Below are 24629 nucleotides of genomic sequence, written 5' to 3'. Positions count from 1 at the left end.
CTGGTGTTTTCTGTTTTTTGAAAAGATGTTGTGGTTTCCACTGCTCAAAAATTCTCAAGAATTATATGGTAAGAAATTTTAACATGTAACAGCATAGACAATTTAGCCCACTGTCCTTCCCAGTTCCTTTTGAGAGAGCTTTTCAATTCATCCTGTGTTTATCTCTTTCTGCCAGTAATGTTAAACTGGTTATTAGCAGGTGTAACAATTCTCCTTATTTACTTGATCAGAACTACAGGTATTATTAATCTCCCTTTAATCTTCTTTAACAAAATTAAATCCATAGTCCTTGAGCCCCAGCTCTGTGACATGCTTCCTAAAATTTGGTACTCAAAACAAGGGTCATTTCTTTGGATGAGGCCTAATTACTGAAATTTGAAGGATTGGTATAATTTTCTTGCCTTTCACCTTTAGAAGCTTCTATCTATAAGACCATGTCTTTTATTTTACTCTTTGAATAGTTTATCAACTATTCCACCAGCTACAAACCTTTAAAGTAGCATAATTTTAGTTCGTATTGCCTCTTCGCAGTCTTTACAGAATATATTACTTCACACTATTTTGCCTGTTTCACCCAATTTTTCTCAGTCCTCCCTGACGTTTGCCACTATCATCCTTACTATTTGAACTTTATAGAATCACACTTTCTATATCCAACTAATGCCATTAATATTTATTTAAAAGATCAGAGGTTTTGGTACCATATCTTGCAGAATAAGTGTGCATTTCTTTCTAGGTTAAGGAAACACTGCTTTCTTGGTCAGTTTTTGAGTTCAAGTTTATTGTCATTCAACCATACACATATATAGAGTGAAACAAAAAAAAAATTCCTCTGGGACCAAGGTGCAAAACATTGTACATATATTCCATACAGCATATAAAATAATATTAATACTATAATATTAGCAGGTATTTAAAAAATTCAGTAGATGTACTAGTGCATATGTGACATACAGTTAAATGTACAGCAGTATAATGCTACTTGCGCTGTCATAAATAATGTGTACTGGGTGATAGCAGGGTGTTCAGAAGTCTCACAGTCTGGGGGAAGAAGCTGTTAGCCAGCCTAACAGTCCTTGTACTGTGGTACCTTCTGCCCAATTGTAGGTGGTCAAGAGGTTGTGGGATGGATGGGAGGGGTCCTTGACAATGCTCAGGGCTTGGAACACAGTGCTTCTGGTGTATGTCCTGGATGGTGGGAGGAAGAGGCACCCTGATGATTCTCTCAGCAGTCCTAAGAACATAAGAAATAGTAGCAGGAATAGGCCATCTGGCTCGTCCGCCCTTCATGGCTGATCTGACCATGGACTTATCTCCACCTACCTGCCTCTTCCCCATAATCTTTAATTCCCCTACTATGCAAAAATCTATTCAACCCTTGTCTTAAATATATTTACTGAGGTAGCTTCCACTGCTTCATTTGACAGAGAATTCCACAGGTTCACCACTTACTGGGAAAAGCAATTCCTCCTCATCTCCATCCTAAATCTACTCCCCCAAATCTTGAGGCTATGTCCTCTGGTTCTAGTCTCACCTACCAGTGGAAACAACTTTCCTGCCTCTATCTTATCTATCTCCTTCATAATTCTATAAGTTTCTATAAGATCAGCTCTCATTCTTCTGAATTCCAGTGAGTACAGTTCCAGGTGACTCGATCTTTCCTCATTGTCTAACCCTCTCATCTCTGGAATCAACCTGGTGAACCTCTTCTGCACCATCTCCAAAGCCAGTATATCCTCTTTCAAATAGGGAGACCAGAACTGCGCACAGTACTGCAGGTGGTACCCTATACAGTTGCAGCGTAACCTCCCTGATCTTAAATTCAATCCCTCTAGCAGTGAAGGGCAGCATTCCATTTGCCTTCTTGATAGCTTGCTGCATCTGCAAACCAACCTTTTGTGATTCATGCACAAGCACTCCCAAATCCCTCTGCTTAGCAGCATGCTGCATTTTTTTACCACTTAAGTAATAATCTACTTTCATTTTTCCTTCCAAAGTGGATGACTTTGCATTTACCAACATTGTACTCCATCTGCCAGACCCTTGCCCACTCACTTAACCTATCTATCTCTCTGTAGACTCTCCTTCTGCACAATTTGCTTTTCTACTCAATTTAGTATTATCAACAAACTTAGATACACTACACCCAGTCCCCTCTTCCAGATCATTAATATATATTGTAAATAGTTGTGGGCCCAACACTGACCCCAGCAGCACACCGCTCACCACTAATTGCCAACTAGAGTAACATTAGTCCTCACAATTGGTTGCAGGGCCATACTGTCAGATGGCTGGCAATTACCACACCAGATGGTGATACAGCTATGGAGTTCTTGTTCTGATTATAAAGACAGTGATGAAGTTCAAACCAGGTTATGCTTTGAATAATTGTTCCTCCTTTCCTTCGAATGCATGAACTCCAAGGAACATTTTGGCAATGTGATCAAAACCGCATTTAAGTTCATGTATCAGAGGGTGCTGTCACTTCTGCCAAAAACTTATTTCTATTAACATGTGGTGAAATGAAACTCAGTCAGCAATGTGAGGTGTGGTTTAGGATTGTTTGGAAGTGAATCCTAGATTACTGAATTTTAAATTTCCCTGGTTAGCTCTACAAAACCCTAGTTAGACCACACTTGGAATACTCTATTCAGTTCTGGTTCCTCATTATAGGAAGGATATAGAAGCTTTAGATATGGTGCAGAGGAGTTTCGTCAGGATGCTGACTGGGTTAAAGAGCATGTCTTATGAGGATAGTTTGAGTGAGCTTAGGCTTTTCTCCTTGGAGAGAAAGATGAGAGGCAACTTGATAGAGGTGTACAAGACGATAGGAGGCATAGATCGAGTGGATAGCCTGAGACATTTTACCAGGGTGGAAATGGCTAATACCAGGGGTCATAATTTTCAAGTGATTGGAGGAAAGTGTAGAGGGATGTTAGAGGTAGGTATTTTACACAGAGTGGTACGTATGTAGAATGCACTGCCATGGATGGTGGCAGATACATTAGGGGCATTTAGGTACATAGATGTTGGAAAAAATGGATGACTATGTAGGAAGGAAGGATAAGATTGATCTTAGAGTAAATTAAATGGTCAGCACAGCATTGTGAACCAAAGGGCCTGTGCTGTACAATAGAGTTCTATGTTCTAAAAACACTGAATTTGAGAGTGCTGACACCAGGCAGTCCTCCTCCGGTGTCTGAGAGGCCTGGAAGTGAAATCCAAAGCTGATGGTGCAGTAGTGTTCTGGTTCATACACACATGTTCCTCACCTCTTGACTTTTTTGTGAATTTAATCTCATTGACTGAAATTCTATTCCATTTGATAGGAGGAACTGAGAAAAGATAGGAATAAGTTAAGGAAAGAGAAGGAGAAGGCACAGGCAGCTGCTCTGCACACCGCAGCCCTTGCAAATACAAATGCAATACAAACTGTGGTGACGCAGAAACGAAAAAGGGAGGAGGAGAAGGAACCTGCAAAGGTGAAGAAGAAGAAGATGATTTCTACTACCTCAAAAGAATCCAAGAAGGACACAAAGCTTTACTGCATCTGCAAGACACCTTATGATGAATCAAAGTATGTAATAGCCAAATGTTTCTTCTGCATATATTTCAAAATTTGAACCAATTACTCTTGGTTATGTGATGGCCTTATACCACAAAGTTCATGCAGGATTCCAAAAGGATTTGCAAAAGGTCCCTTTGTTTCAACAGATGCATAGAATTAACATGCAAGGTCTCAATCTCCATATTAAGAGAGATAAATATTTGAAAGATTGAGAGATCTAGATTTTTTGGTCAGCTGGTACTGCTGAGGACTTGAGACCAGCATGGATTAGTTTGAATGTTAGGACTGGCTTTAGGGTCCATGTGGTCTACTGCTCCTATTTTGTTGTTTAATTGTGTCCTCATCAGGGTGATTCTCAGGGATGTTTGCTGTTCACATTTTCTAACAAATTTGTGCAGGAAAGCAGTATGGCACATAGAAAATTCTCTACTGTGGCACTATAATCTGGAAATTTCAAGTTGCATGAGCTGAGTTCTTGGAATTAAGGAATGATTTATTATAGCGGATAGAGACTGCTGCAGTGTCTGTAAGTGAGGAGTGTTCATATTCATAGAGGAAGGTATTGTCTTATCCTGAGAGAGCAAAGCAATGAAAAATTGTTTTAAAGACAGAATAGTCCAAGTAGTTGCTTCCAGTACTATAGATTGTAGTTTGCTCTCTCTCTCCAACAGTGTGGCACATGGCAGGAATGTAGCATTGTCAATCAAGGCTGCAGATCCATAACACATTGTCACCACACTTTCTGCATTTTATGATCAAACTAATTTTTCACTACTTAGTCTGCCACAGTGATGATTCGGGGTAGCCTTTGGGTAGGAATGAAATGCTTGTTCCCATTTTAACCAGTGTTATTGTCCAGATCATTTTTGAGATTGTGTACAATCCTTATTTCTTGTAGATAAACCAATATCCTGTTGTTCATTTTGAAACTCAATTTTTGTACAAAAATAAGTCGTTTTTGTGTTGGTTCTAACTTAAACATTTTTTTCAACCCCTGTTGTAAAGGATAATGAACATTTAATAATCATGTTAATAGAATGGGTGTTGGACTGTACTAAAATTAATATTATCTGCAATCCTGTACAATTATTCATTGATATATGATTGTTCCTCTTCTCTATCCTACCACAGTGTCAAAATGTAATAAGTCGCCCTTTATTCCCAGGAATAAAGTGTGGTATTTTCCTACAATTACAGGGAAAACTACTCTTAACTGTTCTATTTTCCAAGTTATTTCATCAGTTCTGCAAGAACAGCTTAGTAGCCATTCTTACTCTGAAGAAAAATCAGACCTTTGACTAGAAAGGTCAAAATTGTAGGAATTTGCAAAATAACCATGTTGTTATTGCATGACATGGTCCTGTGCCACAGTTGCTAGTACAGACTGCCAGATTCAATATTTCATAAGACCACAGAGCAGAAGATATTGGAGCAGAGTTAGGCCATTTGGCCCATTGCATCTGCCCCACTATTCCATCCTGGCTGATTTATTATCCTTCTTAACTCCATTCTCCTGCCTTCTGGCTTTCTTCAGAATTTTTTTTTAAAATCTGCTTTGGTTTTGATTCTGAAAAACATGATGCAATGTCACCTCCATATTTTGGTTGTGATCAGTAGATCTGACCTAAAGTAAATGCTAGTGATCTCTGTTGCATCATTATGAAGGCAGAAGGAAGGAGAAATTTTCTTTGTCATTACACAACACTCCTGGCCTGCAGGAAGAGGAATATTCATTCCTCAGGGAATATGTCCATCAGCAAAACACACAACTTCAAATACAAAATCAAAGGAGTACCATATCTCGTATTCTGACTAATCCAGTGTGATCAGGTGGTCTGCTATCTGGGAACTTTGCCATAATGAAATACCATGTACTTTCACTAAAATTTAGTTTACATTAAAGGGAGTTCTATTTTTCTTCTCTATCACAAATGAGAAAAAGGCTCAGTCAGCCTTTTGAACTTCCTGGTAGGCTAACTGGAAACATTGCCGTTGGCCAGTATGCTATCTTGGATTGTAGCATTGAACAATCCAACTTACTCCAGTGATTATGTAGGAAATAGGGTAAACGTTTTGAAAGTATGAATTGGAACACATTTCTGAAGCTCCATTACCTGTGAATCCATGAATTGTTCCTTCTGTTTTGGTTTTCCTAATTAATATCATGTCAAGCATCATGATTTCTCGTGTTCCTTGCTGAATTCCCAAGCAAAAATACCCAACGGTTCTGTAGATCATTTATCATTAGCAGTATACAAGTGAGGTCCTTTTTGACTCTCTCTCATTTTTGTATCTTTTTCTCTGGGGAGGTTTATAAGGTCACCCTGTCTCACCATGGTTGAGACTGATTTGTTGATACTGTAGATTAGGATCCTTACCTGCCTGCTCTGACCTAATATATCAGTACGTTAGTATGCCTCACCATCATGTTGCCTCTGCATGATTTTTTTAAGTTAATGGAAGGGAGAGAGAAGCCTAAACACACTCCAATGTGTGTGTTCGTTTTTCAGGTTCTACATTGGCTGTGATCTCTGTACGAATTGGTATCATGGAGAATGTGTTGGTATCACAGAAAAAGAGGCTAAAAAAATGGATGAGTACATTTGCAATGAGTGTAAACGAGCACAGGAGGGCAGCAGCGAGGAGCTCTACTGTATCTGTAGAACACCATACGACGAATCACAGTAAGCTGAAACACCAACAGAGACTTTATATCGCCCTTTGAATGCTTTCCTATTGAGGGACAGGCATGCACTATTGTCCTTTGTAGATGCCTTTTACCTGCTGTTTGTGATGCAAACTGCATGAAATCATTATTAAACTTGCCTGTACTATATGTTACTACTCCATTTTTTGATATCTTCCAGTGGTAATCCATTCACTGTCTGCTTTGCTGGTGTCTTCTCCATTAAATTTGAATGTGTGCAAGTTAATATCCTGCAGTCCCATCTGTTCTGGTTAGGACAACCACATTTAATCCATTTCTTCCCTTCTCCTTTATCTGAAGACATTTGACTCACTGCTGAGATATGCTCCCATTGGTTCTAAGCATTCTCACAAACTGAATAACAAATACTCCAGAATTACAAGCTTATGTCCATGTTGAGTTATCATGGCAAAGCTAATTCTGTCCTTTTCCAACATCATAGCCTTCAGTATCTGTAACGGGTTAAAGCCTTGAAACAAACAGCTGGAGGAACTCAGGCAATAAATATCTGTAAGGGGAAATGGACAGCTGACGTTTCAGGTTGAAATCCTTCATCTGGACTGAGGCCAAACTAAGCCTTGACAATTTTATCCCTCCAGCTCTCAGCTCAGGAACCTACTTGTCACTAGCTTGGTTGCAAATGGCTAACTCCACAGACTGAAAATGAAGCTAGGAAGCTTTGTGATCTGTATGGCTCTTTCATTCCACATCTCGCTGAGTCACTCTTGGAATTGCATTTAATCTTAAATCTGCTTGGGGTTCCTGAAAAATTGTTTTACTTCTATGAGTAAAATGAAAAAAATCAGATGATGGATGTGAATTGTATAATAGGGGATTAAAATTTGGCACCTTGAAACCCAGAGAAAATTCTGCAGATCATGATCAGAAGATACTGGAAATGCTCAGCAGGTCAAGTAGCATCAATATTCAGTTAATTCTATTCATTTCTGAAATGCTATAATTATCTCTCCATAAAATCTGATTTTTTTCTTACTATTAAGCTTTTTGGAAGCCTTATGTCTAACATTAAACAATACAATTTTGCAGGTTTCAAGAAGCAGTTTTCTGTTTTGTTAATAGTGAAAACTTTATTATGCTTGAAATATTAACAGTTTGACTTGGACGTTACTGTTTAACAAAGCAGAAAATTGCCTGTAGTGTCTCATAACGTTTGTTCTGGACTGCATTGAATGTTGCTATTCATAGCTTTGCAGTATTGTCTTTGTGCTACCTGTGATGGTGTTTCCTCTTTTGAAATATGAAAATATAATGGGCCAAATATTTTAATGGCTTAAATCATTCACTCCCTGTGGCCAGTTTAGAGATTTTTCTGATCCCAAGGCTCGCTCAAAATTGTGCTTTGCAATTTTAAAGTTATTGGGAATAATTTATATTTGAAATAATTGCTTTCTTCACTGACTTGCTTGGAACTGGGCCTGTAAAGCAGGAGGGATTACATCTGGGTCAGACCGGAACCAATGTCCCTGCTTGAGGAGATGGGGGAAGAGTGCTGATGCTTTTGAAAAAGGTTGAATAGTAACCACAGCAGGATGAACAGAAAGAAAGATATGATGATAGAAATGAAAGACTGGAAACAACAAAACAAAAGTGGAAAATAAAGAAATTGAGTGCTAGGAACAAATAGGGTCACACCGTAAAACAATGCTAAGATGACTAGTAATGTTAAAAAGACAAACTTGAAGACGTAGTATCTCAAGGATCAACTTTATTCACCACATACATTTATATGTGTTAGGAATTTGGTCAGGCCGTGTAAGATGGTCACGCTCTGTACATTGACAGTTGGTCAGTGTGCAGTGTATTCACGGTAAGGTAGATGAATTAACTGTGATTACAGTTATAAATGAATATGATATAGTGGTGATTGCAGAGATGGCTTTAGGATGGCAGGGATGAAAACAGAACAAGAAAGTATTTGGGAAGGGTGAGCAAGAAGGACATGGAGTTGCGTCCTTAATAAAAGAAGGTATTGAAGATGGATATCAGCTGAATTCTTATATGTTCATCATGTTCTTTTTAACCAATGCATTTGGATAGGAATAGAGAACAGGTCATTCTAGACTGGCTGTTATGTAATGAGAAATCTTTGTTGTACAGTATCCCTCGAGGAAGAGCAATCAGTGTATGACAGAATTAAATTTGAGAAATGAGAGAGTTGATATTGACGTGTGATTTCTGAAACTATATAAAGGAACCAGTATAGATACAAGGGGTGAGTTGCAAAGTCACTTGAGAGTTGAGAGCGTAAAGGTAATGGCAAACATATAAGAAGTTTATGGATGAATTACAGAGATTATTCATTACTGTCTATCATAAAAATAAAACATGAAAGGAGACTCAGCCAAGGCTTAGAAAACTAACTCAGAGTCAGTGTTAGATACAAGAAGAGAAATATCAAATGGACAGAAAAGACAGCAAACCTGAGATCTGGGAATAGTTTTAAATTCCAGCCGATGGTGACAAACTGGTTGAAAAGGAAAAAGTAGAGTGTGTGAGTGTAACTGCAGTGAAGGTTAAGAACAGGTTGGAAAAGCTTCTCTAGATTTGTGAAGCAAAAAAGATTAATTTTTCACTACTTAGTCTGTCACAGTGGTGATTTGGGAACAGGAATTTTTAATGGGAAGCACAAACTATTGAAGAAGTGGATAATGATTAGGGATGGGAATTGGACTGATTCTCTCCAGATTTTGCACTGCCTTTTGCAGTGCTGTATAATTTAAGCTAATTCAGCATAGTCTAGTGATTAAACTGTGAGTCTTTTGATCTGCATGGCTGAACTACATTTTACTATAAATAGTTGGTGTCACAAAGAGAGTATGCTGAAAGAAACTAAATACATAAGCAATGGTACGGTTTGGTGTTGCTGAACTTTACAGTTAATATAATTGTGGGTTTTTTTTTTGTTTAAACCCATAGGTTTTACATCGGCTGTGACCGTTGCCAGAACTGGTATCATGGGCGCTGTGTTGGCATACTTCAGAGTGAGGCCGATCTCATTGATGAGTATGTCTGTCCACAGTGCCAGTCCACGGAGGATGCTATGACTGTGCTCAGCCCTCTTTCCGAAAAAGACTACGAGGGTCTTAGACGGGTGCTGCGCTCATTACAGGTAGGAGACTTTCTTAAAAAGAAACTTGCTGTTATAACTGCAAATACAGTCAGTCGTTAACTTTTCTGCTTACTATATCACTCAAAAGCAATACAAGATTGGGGAGTAGTTTAAGTAAAACACACAAAATGCTGGAGGAACTCAGCAGGTTACGCAGCATCTATGGAGAGAAATAGACAGTTGATATTTTGGGCCAAACCCACCCATTACAACCCTTTTTGGCCTGTAATTTTGACAAACAAGAAAGTCTGCAGATGCTGGAAATCCAAGTAACACACAAAATATGCTGGAGGAACTCAGCAGGCCAGGCAGCACCTATGGGGGAAAAATTACAGTTGACATTTCGGGCCAAGACTCTTCAGCAGGACTGGAGAAACAAAGATGAGTAGCTTTAAAGGGTTGGGGGGTGAAGAGAGAAGCACAAGCTGATAGGTGAAACCGAGAGGGAGAGGGATGAAGTAAAGAGCTGGGAGGTTGATCGGTGGAAGATATACAGGGCTGGAAAAGGGGGAGTCCAATAGGTGAGAACAGAAGGCCATGGAAGAAAGAAAAACCTTTTTTTTCTCCAGTCCTGCCAAATAGTCTCAGCCTGAAACGTCAGCTGTACTTTTTTCCATAGATACTGCCTGGTCTGCTTAGTTCCTCCTGCATATTTTGTGTTGTTGCCGTAAGTTTGACAATTTGTTCCTTTATACAGATCCTACCTGACCTGCTGAGTTCCTCCAGCACTGTGTGTGTGTTACTCTGAATTTCCAGCATCTGCAGTATCTCTGGTATCTGTGGGGTGTCAGTTAAGCAGTTTTCCACACTTTGGTCTGTAATATTCTGCAGAAGTCTTTGCAGTCCTTTGCAATAGAGAGTGATGCTGAATCTTCTCTCCTCCTTCCCAATCATTCCAAGTAAAATATATAACTGACAGGATTGTGCATTTCAAGCAAATCAATAAGGATCAATAAGTATATTTAATGTCAAAGAAATGTATACAATATACATCCTGCAATTTTATTTCTTCACAAATATCCGGCTAAATAGAGGAATGCCCCAAAGAATGAATGACAGTTAGACGTTAGAACCACAAAGCCACCCTCCCAGCTTCCCCCTCCCACACACAAGTAGCGGCAAGGCAATAACTCCACCCCCCCAAACAAAAAAAAATCGATGCCCTCCACCGAGCACTCAAGTGTGCAGCAAAGCATCAATGAAGGCACAGACTTTTAGTATCCCAAAGACTACTTGTTCACCCAGTAATTCAACATACCACAGGCGCTCTCTCTCCCTAATAAGGGAAAAAGAGATGTCCCCGTTTCACAGTGAGAGGAGGGACATAACAAACAACTCGCTGATTATGATGTTAAAAGTCTGTTGCGTTGCTTTTTTCAAGCTCTGCACCCAGAGAATTGGCTCTGGAAAGTCTCAAGTCTCTGTGTTCTCCTGTGACAGCTCAGTCAGGGGCACCAGACTTGAGTCATCCCGTTTCCAGAGCCATGAAAATTTGGCACCCTAAAGGCACGCTAGTCTTCCAGGCCACATTCTTGGGATATCAAAAAGCGGCCGGTCGTGAGGCCCAGAGCAGGTCCCATTCCCTCAAAGAACCAAAGTCAGAGTGTGACTTCAGGTCAGGGTCTTCCAAAGATGTAAGCAAAAGAGTCGCCATTTAGCGCCATTTGGACTTTGCTCTGCCCTCCTACATGCTAATTGACAGTATTAACCATTGAAAGGTTTAAACTAGCTCTCTGCAATTTAATACAAGTCCAAAGCAAAACATTTTATCAGTGACAGTTTTTAAAAATGAACTGTGAAAATTTAAAATTCAGTGATATTATTCTGTCACCATTTTTTTAATGAAGCAGTTAAATTGTGAATTACAAGTACTGTTTTAAGTTTTTATCTTGTAAAGATGCTATTGTCAATCCATTCTTTTTTCTGTTGGTTTCTAATTTTGGGTCTATAGTCTAAGAATGTCTCCCTCTCTCAGCTGTGAACCAAAACAATAAAGGAATTATTATCCAGCATCAGTTGAGCATCATTAGTTCAGTAAACTTTTTTTGCAAGAGATGCATATTAATTTATGCTATTTAATCTTGCAGTGGGAGATCTGAGGCTTGAGTTTAGAGTCAAAAGGAATGCCTAATCAATCACAATTTGCAATCCTATTTAGCTAGACACATTTCTAAAAGCTGAGTATCAAATATGTGTTTGAGGATTGTGCTCAGCCCCTTTAAAAACGGTGCAAGATATTTGGTATTGTCATTCAAGCCTGCGACTCCAAACAGGCAAACCACAGAACCTCCTTCTCAACTTTGGCTGCCTATAGAAATGAGTTTTATTTTATGTTAGCACTACAATAAGTAAGCAAGCTGTGGTACAAGTCAATGGGTCTACAAAAGACCAATCTCAGTGAAGACCAGTGTCAAATAAAGGCTGTGTCGAAGTTCCAATATTATTCTCAATCTGTCATGTTGGTACCCTTATCTCTAATTAATATCCTGTGAACGCAGAGCTAATCTTTAGAATTAGTGGGAAATTGTTCGGCTTATTTTATCTACAAGGTCTCCCAAGTCTCAGGAATCCAGCTGCAGTAGTTAGCGGATAATTGTTCAGGGGCCGAGCTCCAAATTGTTACTGAGTCTTTCACTAAAGTGTAGAAGAGGATGGGTTCAGTACTGTGCCACATTGCCCTCCAGTGAGATCTTGGAAAACATGGATCACTGCTCAAATCTCCAAAGCCACATCTCAGTGAAGGTAAACATTGATGATGGAAATTACTGCAACTTTCGATGTGCCAGCACAACCTTCAGTTGGCTGAGTATGATAGTATATGAAGATCAAGACCCTGGATCTACAAAACCTGAGGTCTGCTAGGCAGCAGTGGTTGCTGTGCTATGTCCTTCTGAGCTCAGGACTGCCTTCAGCAGGCATCTTGCAGTACTAGACAAACACCACCAAAGCTGCTTCCACAACATCTTCCAAATTTACTAGTTAGTAAAATGGCCATTTGAGTGCAAGTTTCAAATTCCCTTCCCCCTTCCTCTATTCTCATTCCACAAATTCTCCTTCTGCTCACCTCAAAGTAGAAATGTGCTGGGATATAATTCCACAGGTACTGGCAGCTCCCCAATCCTACTTTCAAGTGGCTTGGGATTGAAGAATCACTTAACATAACGATCATCGTAGCATTCCCAGGAAATCTCTGAATTGAAAATGAAGGTATCTTAACCTGCTCTCATTTTACATTTTCCTTTTACTGAAAACAACCAGGAGCGCCATTCTCTGGTGATTTTGATGAAACATTTTTTAAGTTTAATATACTGTTTAATTTTTCAATAGGCTCATAAAATGGCTTGGCCCTTCTTGGAACCAGTAGATCCCAATGATGCACCAGATTACTATGGTATCATCAAAGAGCCAATGGGTAAGTACTATATATTTTTTTTCAGTTTGACAATATTTTAAAAAGAAAGTAATGGTAACAATTATGCATGATTTCCTTTGCACAGTTGTCCAGTCACAGCCTTGCCACTTAAGATGGCAGAGTGCTTCATTTTATGGAGAATTGAAGTTGTTATACACAAGTCACTGAGCCTGGATATAAAGCAGTAGTGACAGGGAAGTTAGTTAATTAGCACTGTAGTATAATGGTTAGCACAACGCTTTACAGCGCCAGTGATAACTATTCCGGCTTCCATTCCTGCTGCTGTCTGTACGAAGTTTGTACGTTCTTCCTGTGACTGCATTGATTTCCTCCAGGTGCTCCAGTTTCCTTCCACATTCCAAAGATGTGTGGTTAAGGTTAGTGAGATGTGGCATGCTTTGTTGGTGCTGGAAATGTGGTGACACTTCCAGACTGTCCAACAGAATCCTCACTGATTTGATTTGACACACACAACATATTTCACTGTATGCTTTGATGTACATATGACAAATATCCTTACCTTTGAAATAGGAGAAGTAGGCCATTAATCTCTTTAAACTCAGTCTGTCAATATGGCTAATTTGATCAGAGTATCAAATCCACTCTCCTGCCTCTTCCCAATAACTCTTACTTCCTAATAATTCAAGAATCGGTCTGTTTCAACCTTAAAAAGATTCGGTGACTCATCTTCCATGACTGGCTGAACTAGAGAATACCAGATCTTCTGAGTGATAAAATTCTTCCTTACCACCTTCCAAGTGGACTTTTTTTTTAGCTTCTGAGTTCGAGATTCCTCTGTGAGGGGATAAAATTCTCTTGGTATCTGTGCCGTTGTAGTCTTTGAGAATATAGCAGAGTAAGCAGTGTAGTGGTTAGCATAATGCTATTACTGCCCCTGCAACCCAGTTTCAATTCTACCACTCTCTGTAAGGAGTTTGTACGTTCTCCCATTGGTGCTTGGATTTCCTTTGGGTGCTCGTTTCCTCCCACATGCCAAAGATGTATGGGTTAGTAGGTTAATTGGTCACATGGGTGTAATTGGGTGGCCCAACCCCAATGTACAGATAGGGCCTGTTTAAGTTAAGGGCCTGCTGTCTCTTTAAGTAAATAAATATATATGTTGCTGAACCACATCCTTTGTGCCACAGTTTTCCTCAATTCTGATGTGAATTTGGTTCTAAAAGATTGATTTCCCTCATAGATGGACATTGATGAACTCTGTTTTTGTTTTTTGAATAGAGCCTGAAAATTGAAGCCAAGAAAAAAATTATATATACAGTAAGGCAAGGTAGTTTCTGGAGCCATGTTCCTGAGGTAGTTTGAATTATCAGGTACCTAGACAAAATAAAAAGGACATTCCTCCCTTACCCAAAAGATCAAAACAAGTGGCAGAGGTTTAAAGTACTTGATGGACAGATTAGGTAAGATTATTTGATTTATTCAGACACCAGTCTAAATTCAAATCGAGTGAATCCTGTAGTAAGCATTGAAAAATACAAGCCCAACTCATAAATGCCGACAGTGTTGCTAATCCCATTTGCCCAGGTTTGGCTTGTATCCCTCTAAATCCCTCCTATCCATTACTTATCCAAATGTCTTTTAAATGTTGCTATTGTACCCACTTCAGCCACTTTCTCTGACAGCTCAATCCATGTTTGCACCATCCTCACTGTGAAGATGTTTCCCCTCACGTCCCGGTGGAACATCTCTCAGCTAGTGCAGTACTTGTACCAGTGCTCTGTAAGTTGTAAGCCATTTCTGTGACACCAGTCACACTCATTTAATGCTCACATACGCTTGAGCACTTTCTCCACTGTGATTTTGATACTAGAACTAGAGGTCATAGGTTAAGGGTGAAAGATGAAATGTTTAAGGGGAACCTGAGGATGAACTACTTCACTGGGGGGATGGTGAGAGTGTGGAAGGAGCTCCCAATGGAAATGGTGGACACAGGTTCAATTTAACACTTAAGAGAAGTTTGGGTAAGTGAAAAATGGAAGGATTATGGAGGGCAGGTACAGGTCAATGGGGCTAGAGTAGAATAATAGTTTGGGTATAGACTAGATGGGCTGAAGAGCCTGTTTCTGTGCTGTAGTGGTGTATGACTCTGATTCTGTCCTGGGTTATTTTACAGACACGAGAGCAGAGAACTAGTTAGCAAAATACTTGCCTGCTGTGGAGTAGATTTTAATTGCCAGAGCAGGTACATGATGAATGGCTGCTAAGCAGGCATGATTAAATTAATTTTATGTCTCCTTTGGCAATTATTTTCCCACATCCCTTTCATCCTTGGATTAAAGTTGCCATTGCAACGGCAGTTTGAAAGGATTTAATCCAGAGCAAGGAAGAAATCTAGGAAGAACATTGAGTATGTGTCCAGTCACGAAGCTGATTTGAATGTTTGACAAGAACATGGTTTATTCTAATAGTTTAATAGCTTATCAGATTTGCAGTTTATACAGTAATAGTTGTAAATTTACGCTGTATCTTTCGTGATCAGCACTTTGGCTTAAAGTTATGCATGCCCGCCCTCTGTCTCCATTTACTTTCTAAAACTTAATTTGTTTAAGAGCAATCAAAACAAAGCAGGCCGTAAATTACAGACTTGGAAAGCTGCTTGTTTTTGTGTTGATGACAAATAAGGGGTATAAATACCCAGATGAAAGCGGCCCTGTCTCTTGGTCTTTCACACTTTAGTAGCTTTCGTCCCAGGAGTGAGGACTGTTTGAAGGTAGCAGTCAGGGCATGCAATGATAACAATCTGCCTCCACAGGACATTAACCAAGACAAAATTTTAATGTTTCTCACTTAGTACACAAGCATGTGGGAAAACATTTGCTATGGACCAGTTGGTTGAATCAGACTGGTGGACTTTTTAAAGCTCTAAATAACTTCAGACACTTGCCATTTCAACATAAATAGCCTAACAGGTTTTGCTTATTACAAATGATGTGCTAGCAACATTGACCAAATTTATTTTCTTATGTTAATTTTCTTGCAAGAAATAAACTTTCCAATGTGTCTTTCACAGTTGAGAATGGGGCTGCTGTGTCTCCACTTTCCTTAGCTGGGTTGCCATTCAGTAGTTTCAGTTTACCCAGGTAGTGATTTATCTGTAAAACTGTTCATTGTGTTGTCAGGCTTTGATGAGATACTGAGTGCTCCAATGAACTTAAGTGATGATTTACTATTCCCAGCCCACCAGTCCAGTTATTTTCCATTTCCCAGATTTAAACAAAATACCTAGTCCAGTCATGAACTTCACTTTCATTTTTATCTGAGGAAGTTCATCAATTTGTCGAACTGCCCAAAGAAGCAAGAAAACTCTGGTTGGCATGTGAGCAGATTCAGCTGCCCAGGTGAAGAATAGATTTGGCATTTTCCCCTTCTAAATTAGGCGTTCCCAAACCTGGGGCCCACAGACCCCTCAGTTAATGGTAGGAGTCCGTAACATAAAAAATGTTGGGAACTCCTGTTCTAAATAAACTTATTTGACCATTTATAGTTACTTCTCTTGGAACTACTGGTTGCATCATCAGGTGTATTCCAATGGCATTTTTCTAAGCCACCATGATATGATAAATACATGTAAATATAGACTAATACTCTGTCTTCATTATCATTGAGGTTTGTTCAAAATGCATCAGGTTTAGGTAAATGTTCTTTAATTTGTTCAGTAGTTAAAGATATGTACAATTGTTCCTCAGCCCCTTTTATATTAGCCCAGATTAGGCTCAATCTGACAGCCCACAAAATGGAAGATTACTATAAATGGCACATATTAAGTGGCTGAGGGATCTTTTTCCATTCTGTATCTTACTGTAACTTGATTCTCATTCTTTAGTGCTATGGGATAAATGCTGCTTGCCCTTTTCTGAGGGGAGTGGGCTTTGAGTGGCCATTAGGTACTGAATGAGGACCTGTCCCCAACATCACTGCCATGAAAAGGCAACTTTCACTATTTTAAATATGTCTGATACTTCAACCTCCACCAAGACCAAGGAGATGGTGGTGGACTTTAGGAGATCTAGGCCTCATATGGAGCCAGTGATCATTAATGGAGAATGTGTGGAGCAGGTTAAGACCTACAAGTATCTGGGAGTACAGTTGGACGAGAAGCTAGACTGGACTGCCAACACAGATGCCTTGTGCAGGAAGGCACAGAGTCGACTGTACTTCCTTAGAAGGTTGGCGTCATTCAATGTCTGCAGTGAGATGCTGAAGATGTTCTATAGGTCAGTTGTTGAGAGCGCCCTCTTCTTTGTGGTGGCGTGTTGGGGAGGAAGCATTAAGAAGAAGGACGCCTCACGTCTTAATAAGCTGATAAGGAAGGCGGGCTCTGTCGTGGGCAAAGTACTGGAGAGTTTAACATCGGTAGCTGAGCGAAGGGCGCTGAGTAGGCTACGGTCAATTATGGAAAACCCTGAACATCCTCTACATAGCACCATCCAGAGACAGAGAAGCAGTTTCAGCGACAGGTTACTGTCGATGCAATGCTCCTCAGACAGGATGAAGAGGTCAATACTCCCCAGTGCCATTAGGCTTTACAATTCAACTGCCAGGACCTAAGAACTTTTTTTTTTAAAGCTATTATTAATGCTTTTTGAGTTAGTGATTTAGATGCATATCATATTATTACTGAGTTAAGTATTGTATGTAATGAGTTTTTGCTACAACAAGTGTATGGGACATTGGAAAAAATGTTGAATTTCCCCATGGGGATGAATAAAGTATCTATCTATCTATCTATCTATCACATTTCCAACTTCCACATTTGGAGTGTACAGAGAAACACCAAATAGTGGAGGTTGGATGAGTACAGAACTGTCAGCCGCAACGAAGCAAGGTTTGTCCCATCTTATTCGAGATCTGGGAACTGAAATCGCAAACGTCTACTTTGTGTTTTCCTTTCTTGTAAAATGCATAAATGCACAAAACATATTGCTGAAACTGTTGAAAATATTTTAGTTAAGTTCTTGCTATTCATTGCCACTGCTATTGTTAAAGATTCAAAGAAGACAGTAGGTGGCAATGCAGAGTACCAAATTATTCTTCAAATTTGTGGCGTCTTCTAAAATTTGGGAAGTTCATGCCATATGAATATGGCACAGTAGCGTGCAATTAGCATAATTTTCCATATGAATATGGCACAGTAGCATGCAATTAGCATAATGCCTTACAGTAAGATCTTCCAAAATTTGGGAAATTCATGCCATATGAATATGGCACAGTAGCATGCAATTAGCATATAGATAGATAGATACTTTATTCATCCCCATGGAGAAATTCAACATTTTTTCCAATGTCCCATACACTTGTTGTAGCAAAAACTCATTACATACAATACTTAACTCAGTAATAATATGATATGCATCTAAATCACTAACTCAAAAAGCATTAATACTAGCTTTAAAAAAGTTTTTAAGTCCTGGCAGTTGAATTGTAAAGCCTAATGGCATTGGGGAGTATTGACCTCTTCATCCTGTCTGAGGAGCATTGCATCGACAGTAACCTGTCGCTGAAACTGCTTCTCTGTCTCTGGATGGTGCTATGTAGAGGATGTCTATCTATCTATCTATCTATAGTAAGATCAGGGCTCAATTCCCACCACTCAGTGAAGTGTTTGTATATTCTCCCTGTTGTGACCATATGGGTTTCCTTCAGGTGCTTCAGTTTCCTCCCATACTCCAATTTCTAAATTATAAATGCTTCCTTCCCTCCACCTCTTCATACTGGCCTTTTGTCTCAATCAGATGTTGAGACTTGATCCAAGATGTCGACTGTTCATTTCCCTCCATAGAAGCTGCCCAACCAGCTGACTTTCTCCCAAGATGTTTGTGTTTCCCCAGTAATGCTGCAGTGCATAACTACTGTTTCTCATTCTGGGTACAAGTTAGGCCGGTTAGTTGGTGAAGGAGCTGGCTAGTCTGATGATTAATAATTTTGGAGTAAGATAGTGGCAGATTTAGGACACTGGTTTAAACCTGAATTTTAAAATTGTATTACTCTGTGTATTGTTTATGTGGTTTGGTTGTACAAGATTTGTTTGTACCACCCATAGTTTCAAAACTTCCATGTTTGAGTGAATTGGGTGTTTAAGTACAGATCTTTTCCCCATTATGAAAGAACTAATTTTTAATGAAAATCTGCTCAGAGCTGACCAGTACACATGATTCACATGTGTGTTTTAAATAAATGCAACATCTCAATCTCTTATTTCTCAAGCTGATATTTTAGTAGGGAAAGTGTTAGATATTATTATGATGGATGTTATACACCTAGGAATAATTCAAACTGATCAACGTGGTTTTGTGAAAAGGAAATCATGTTTGACCCAGTCATTTATTCGATGAATTTGAAGTAGTATCTAACAGTGGATCAAAAGGAATGGGTGGATGTATTGTGCTTTGATTTCTGGGAGATATTTGACAAGTTGCTACATCAAACATTGCAGAGAATAGAAGCTTATGTGCAGGAGGTAATGAGTAAGTATGGATTGAAGATTTCCTGGATAATGGGAGAAAACAACAGACAAAATGTATTTTTACTAGGTTCAAGATGTAATAAAAGTCAGGGCACAGGGATTGATGCTTGGATCTCAGTTTGTTCACTGACTTTGATAAAAGCTTTATTGAAGCTAAAAGGTAAGGAGGAATGTTGTGAAGAGGATAAAGAGGCTACAGAGGATATAGATAAGTTATCTGAACAAATAATGATCTGGAAAATGGGGTATAATGTGCAAAGATGTGAAATTGTCCATTTTGACAGAGAGAAAAAAAATTATATAAATGGATATGGAGACAGAGAAAGGGAACTCAAAAGTGCAAATGGACCTGGGTGGCCAAGTGCTTAATCTGCAAACAAAGCAAATAATTAGGAAAGCTAACACTGTTAATGTTTATAGCAAGGAGAATTGAATGCTTAATAAGGGAGGGCATTGGTATGTCCATTCTGAGTGTTGAGAGTCTTGGAATTCTGTTCGTTAGAGGATGCTAGCAGATAATTTGTATAATTTTAGGGCAGCAGTGGAATCAGAGATCTCATGAAATTTGTTGTTTTGCAGAAGCAGTACAGTACAATAGATAAGAATTACAATAAGTTGCAAAAATAAATGGTGCAAAAGAGGAATAATGAGGTGGTGTTCATGGATGGTTCAGAAATATGTTGGCAAAGGGGAAGAAGCCGTTCCTAAAACATTTGAGTGTTGGTCTTCAGACTTCTGTATCACCACCTCGATGGTAGAGATTCCTGATAGGCAAGGAGATGAAACTTCGTTGTGGGTCATTGTGAAGAGATATTTCAGACTGCTTCCAGATTTTTAATTATTTAATGAAAAATAACTTATTTTAATTACAGATTTGGCCACCATGGAAGAAAGAGTGCATCATAGATTCTACAAGAAACTGACAGACTTTGTTGGTGACATGACCAAAATATTTGACAACTGTCGTTATTATAATCCAAGTGATTCACCGTTTTATCAATGTGCAGAGGTTCTAGAATCGTTTTTTGTACAGAAACTGAAGACGTTCAAAGCAAATAGGTAAGACCTGTACCTGTGGTCAGTATGCCACAGTGGCTGCTCTTGAGTTTTGGCAAAAGGAAAAAGAATGAAACAGGTTTTTCCTGTATATCAGTGAGACCCAACGTAGGTTGGGAGATCGCTTTGTCCGCCAGAAGAAGGGGGATTTAATTCCACTTCCCATTCCCGTTACGATATGTCAATTCACTATTGCAATGAGGCCATATTCAGGTAGAGGAACAACACCTTGTATTCTGTCTGGGTAGCCTCCAACCTGATAGCATGAACATTGATTTCTTGAACTTCTGGTAATTCTGCCCCCTGTCCCCCGCCCTCCCCACCCCATTCTCTCACTTTATCTCCTTGCTTGCCCATCATCTCCCTCTGGTGATCTCCTCCCTTTTCTTTCTTCCATGGCTTTCTGTCCTCTCCTATCAGACTCCACATTCTCCAGCCCTGTATCTCTTTCACCAATCAACTTCTGGCTCTTTACTTCATCTCTCCCTCTCCCGGTTTCACCTATCACCTTGTGTTTCTCTCTCCCGTTGTCCCATCTTTTAAATCTACTCCTCATCTTTTTTTGCTCCAGTCCTGCCGAAGGGTCTGAGCCCAAAATATTGACCGTACTCTTCCATAGATGCTGCCTGGCCTGCTGAGTTCCTCCAGCAGTTTGTGTGTGTTGCTTGGATTTCCAGCATCTGCAGATTTTCTCTTATTTGAAACAGGTTTTGATTTTGGTTTCTTTTGTGGCCACTTCACATCCTTTTTGTCAAACCTGAGTTCCCCAACCCAATAACTTTTCTTTCACAGAGGCTGCCTTGCCGCACTACATTAGCCATCTGCTGCTGAATCTATAATTGCACGTGTTTATTATATCTGGATTCAGATTTAACAATACTTTCTAAATCAGCCACCTATCTTGCACCTACCAAATGCTTCTGTTTTTCCAAAGCTACCTCACTCATATCTTGCCAATCAAGTCCCACATCATCACCTCAGTAATTCACATGCAATAATATTTCACTTTTAAAAGTTTTCAGATCCCTCCACAACACCTCTCTGAGAGCCTCCATCTATCTGCAAAACACAACATTGTGTTGTCTATCCCCAACTGCATTTGTCCCAGGATTATGTTGTACAATCTTAAGCTCTAGGTAGTTTGGATGTGAAGAGGATGTTCCCTATAGTGGGGGAGTCTGAGGGCACAACTTCAGAATACAAGGATGTCCCTTCAGAATAGAGATGAGGAATTTCTTCAATTGGGGATCTGTGGATTTCATTGCCTTGGATGGCTGTGGAACCAAGTCATTGAGTATATTTAAAGCAGAGGATGATAGGTTCTTGATTAATAAGACAATCAAAGATTAAGGGGAGAAGTTGGGAGAATGCGGTTGAACTGGATAATAAATCGGCCATAATGGAGTGGTGGAGCAGACTCAATTAACCGATTGGCCTAATTCTGCTCTTATGGCCTCTGAAATTCCCTCCAGTCTTCATCTTTTACTTCCCCTTTAAAACCCTTGAATAAGCCTCTTTGTTTAAGCTTGCGTGTTTGATTGCGATTATGCTGTGGGCTAACTTTGTCAATTTTCTATAATAAAGGTGCTAAGTAAATATGCTGATATAAAATAACATTATTTCTTGGATTTCAACTGTAACTACATGAAAATTACATGTAATTATGTTTTCATCCTTGTGTGCAATTCCCCCCCTCCACTTGCTTGTCTGAATTTATTGCTAGAGCAGAACCAGATGCTTGCATGTTACTTGAATATGAGGAGGGGGGAAAATAACAATTAAAGTATGAATTATTTTTCATGTAAGGAAATATTTTTCTTTTAATTTCTTTTAAATGTAGTAGATTGTTTACTCCCTTCCAAAGTTCAAAGTAAGTTTATTATCAAAGTATGTATATGTCACCATAGACTACTTTGAGATTTGTTTTCTTGAAGGCATTTATTGGGGGGGAGCAATAGAATTTATGAAGAACTATACATAAATTTTTTTTTCCAAAATTCATTATAAACGCTGCCAGTCTTGCTGAGTTCCTCCAGCATTTTGTGTGTAGTTCAAGATTTCCAGCATCTGCAGAAGCTCTTGTATATAGATTCTTTTAATGTAATTATTTGTCTGCTTGTACTTTCTATAGATTAGAAACCTTTGCTCTTGAGTTATTGGCTGCTGTTCTGTGGTTATAAGAACACTGAAATATTCCCTTCTCCGCTCCATAGGTCTCATTCCTAACAAACTACACTCTACTGCGTAGACTGCAGCACTCTCTAGACTTCAAACAACAAGGAACAATATCGTACAAAGCATGAATGACAGGATCCGTGTCCAGAACGCAGCGAGAAGTTGATGCCACCAGAGGCAGATATACTTATTCGGGTCTCCCTGACTGACTGACTGACTGACCTTAACCAGCACTGTTGTTCAAGCACCAATCAGTTACCTGAATTGGATGAAGCCCCATTTTGTTTGTTAGAAGCTCAAAGGGAGAAATTAAAAGAAGAGGAGAAGGAAGGAAATTAGAAATAAGCAAGCCACCTTTTACCAGCCCTATCGACTTTGCAACCTCCTCATATGGCACGAGGTGGGAGGCACGATGCATCCTGCCCATTCTTGTCATTACAAGGGGCTGGCTTCAGTTTTCCCAGCGAAATTCATCACCACAGTTCTTCAGTGAAGAAGCTGGCTGCAAGCTGTCTTTAATGAAACAAACATGTTTAAGTTTGACAGCTGTATTTATTTATTACTGAGAAAAGATGAAGCTTTCTTTTTTAGAATCTGCTGCCCTTGTTTGTCAACTAATTATGTGCTTTTTTTTCCTATTGATATAAAAAGACCTCACTTGCAGATAAGCCGGTCTTTTTTTATGTAATTGCTGTAGGTAACGGTGAGTGATAAACCCCTTGTTCCTTTCTTTCATTGAAAGGAGTCATTTCATGTACACATGCACGCACACACACACACACACACAGAGTATGTACACACTGACACACGTGAGCACAGCGAAATGGGATCCAACCAGATGTTTTCTTTTGCTAACCGATCTGACCATGGTGGAGCTCCGTGTGGCTGAGTGGGCAACGGCATTGACACCTTCCAGATTCGACTGCCCGTGTTGGTGAAGGGAAAGCACCAGAAAACTGGCAATCACTCGACAGAAATTTGTTAGACTGAAACAGTGTGTACTGAAGATATCTTGTATGTAAACATTTTGTCAGATGCTGATTTTTTTGTTTCTTTTTTTGTATTAAGGTTCAGAAATATTGATGTATATGAAAACAATAAATGGAGGAAACCATTATCTCCCACAGAGAAAATCCACAAGTGTTTCTGTATGTGCTTAAAATGACCCATTTGTGAGACTTCAGGTCTCCCAAGAATTCTAACAAAAGAAACAATATTTGGAAAAGGTGTAAGGACACTTTAAGTTTGAAATGCTGCATATTGTATGCATTTGTATTGAGTTTTAAAATAAGGGGGAGCTATGGACTAACTCTCTAGAGTTGTGAAATACTGCATATCTCATCACCACATCACAGTATTTCTGTACTATTTATTCATATCCACGAACTTATTCGTTTGAGTAATGTTGCAAAAAAAAATCTTTCCTACCTGTAGGCAATAGATTGCTATCTATGTTTTTAACAGATTGTGGCGACTATGAAGAGTAATTCTTTTGTACTTGATAGGACATTTCATCCTAGACAATAAAGTAATGTTTTTGACATCAACCTTGGTGTCATCTTTTTATCAAGTTAGAAGAAAACATCTCTGGAGTTTTTTTTTGCCATTAATTCATTTTTATACAAGGCGGTTTGGTGAAAAAAATTACTTTTTGGTTGCTTGGCTGGACTGTGGCCTTCGAAGAGATTGTTAAAAATTTTGAGGTCAGTTCTCCTGAGTAACATGGTAAATTGCTCAGTTTTAGAATGATTTTCTTGCTACCTCTGTGTGTTTCTTTGAGCATCAAGTTATTTATATTTCAATTTTTTAAACTTGTAAGAAGAAATTGCTGTGACACATCTGATGTCATAGTCAACAAGCGGTGATGCTGAAGTGGACAGTAGAAACCCTCCAGGTTGCTTTCCTTCTGCTTGCTTGTTTTTGGAGTTCTTTTAAGGAAAAGATGGGAATTGAAATTGCCATTAAAATATTTCTCCAAATTCCTATGCAAATTGAACCCAGCTGAACTGAATGTGAACAGTTTTACAAATGGACTTGATGATATGGAGTAAAGGACCTGAAAGCAAAATACACCATGATGTTTGCTTCTCATGGTGG

General features: G+C 39.2%; 1 protein-coding gene across 13 annotated transcripts in view; it reads left to right on the top strand.

Moving 5' to 3' along the window:
• bptf (bromodomain PHD finger transcription factor) overlaps positions 1-24079 on the top strand; it is a 174142-nt gene extending 150063 nt beyond the window's left edge. For 11 of the 13 annotated variants that reach the window (XM_073026381.1, XM_073026379.1, XM_073026380.1 and 8 more), the window contains 6 exons: positions 3330-3577; positions 6079-6252; positions 9213-9405; positions 12733-12817; positions 20174-20360; positions 22571-24079. In XM_073026381.1, coding sequence (XP_072882482.1) covers positions 3330-3577; positions 6079-6252; positions 9213-9405; positions 12733-12817; positions 20174-20360; positions 22571-22583 — 900 coding nt within the window. In that variant the 3' untranslated portion in view covers positions 22584-24079. The remainder of the gene's footprint in view (positions 1-3329; positions 3578-6078; positions 6253-9212; positions 9406-12732; positions 12818-20173; positions 20361-22570) is intronic. The other 2 variants (XM_073026383.1, XM_073026378.1) reach the window with 1 other exon arrangement.
• Positions 24080-24629: the final 550 nt, after the last annotated feature.

This window comes from Hemitrygon akajei, chromosome 22, assembly GCF_048418815.1.
Source record: "Hemitrygon akajei chromosome 22, sHemAka1.3, whole genome shotgun sequence".
In the NCBI taxonomy this organism is placed as follows: domain Eukaryota; kingdom Metazoa; phylum Chordata; class Chondrichthyes; order Myliobatiformes; family Dasyatidae; genus Hemitrygon; species Hemitrygon akajei.
This window is presented reverse-complemented; position numbering and strand designations above follow the sequence as displayed.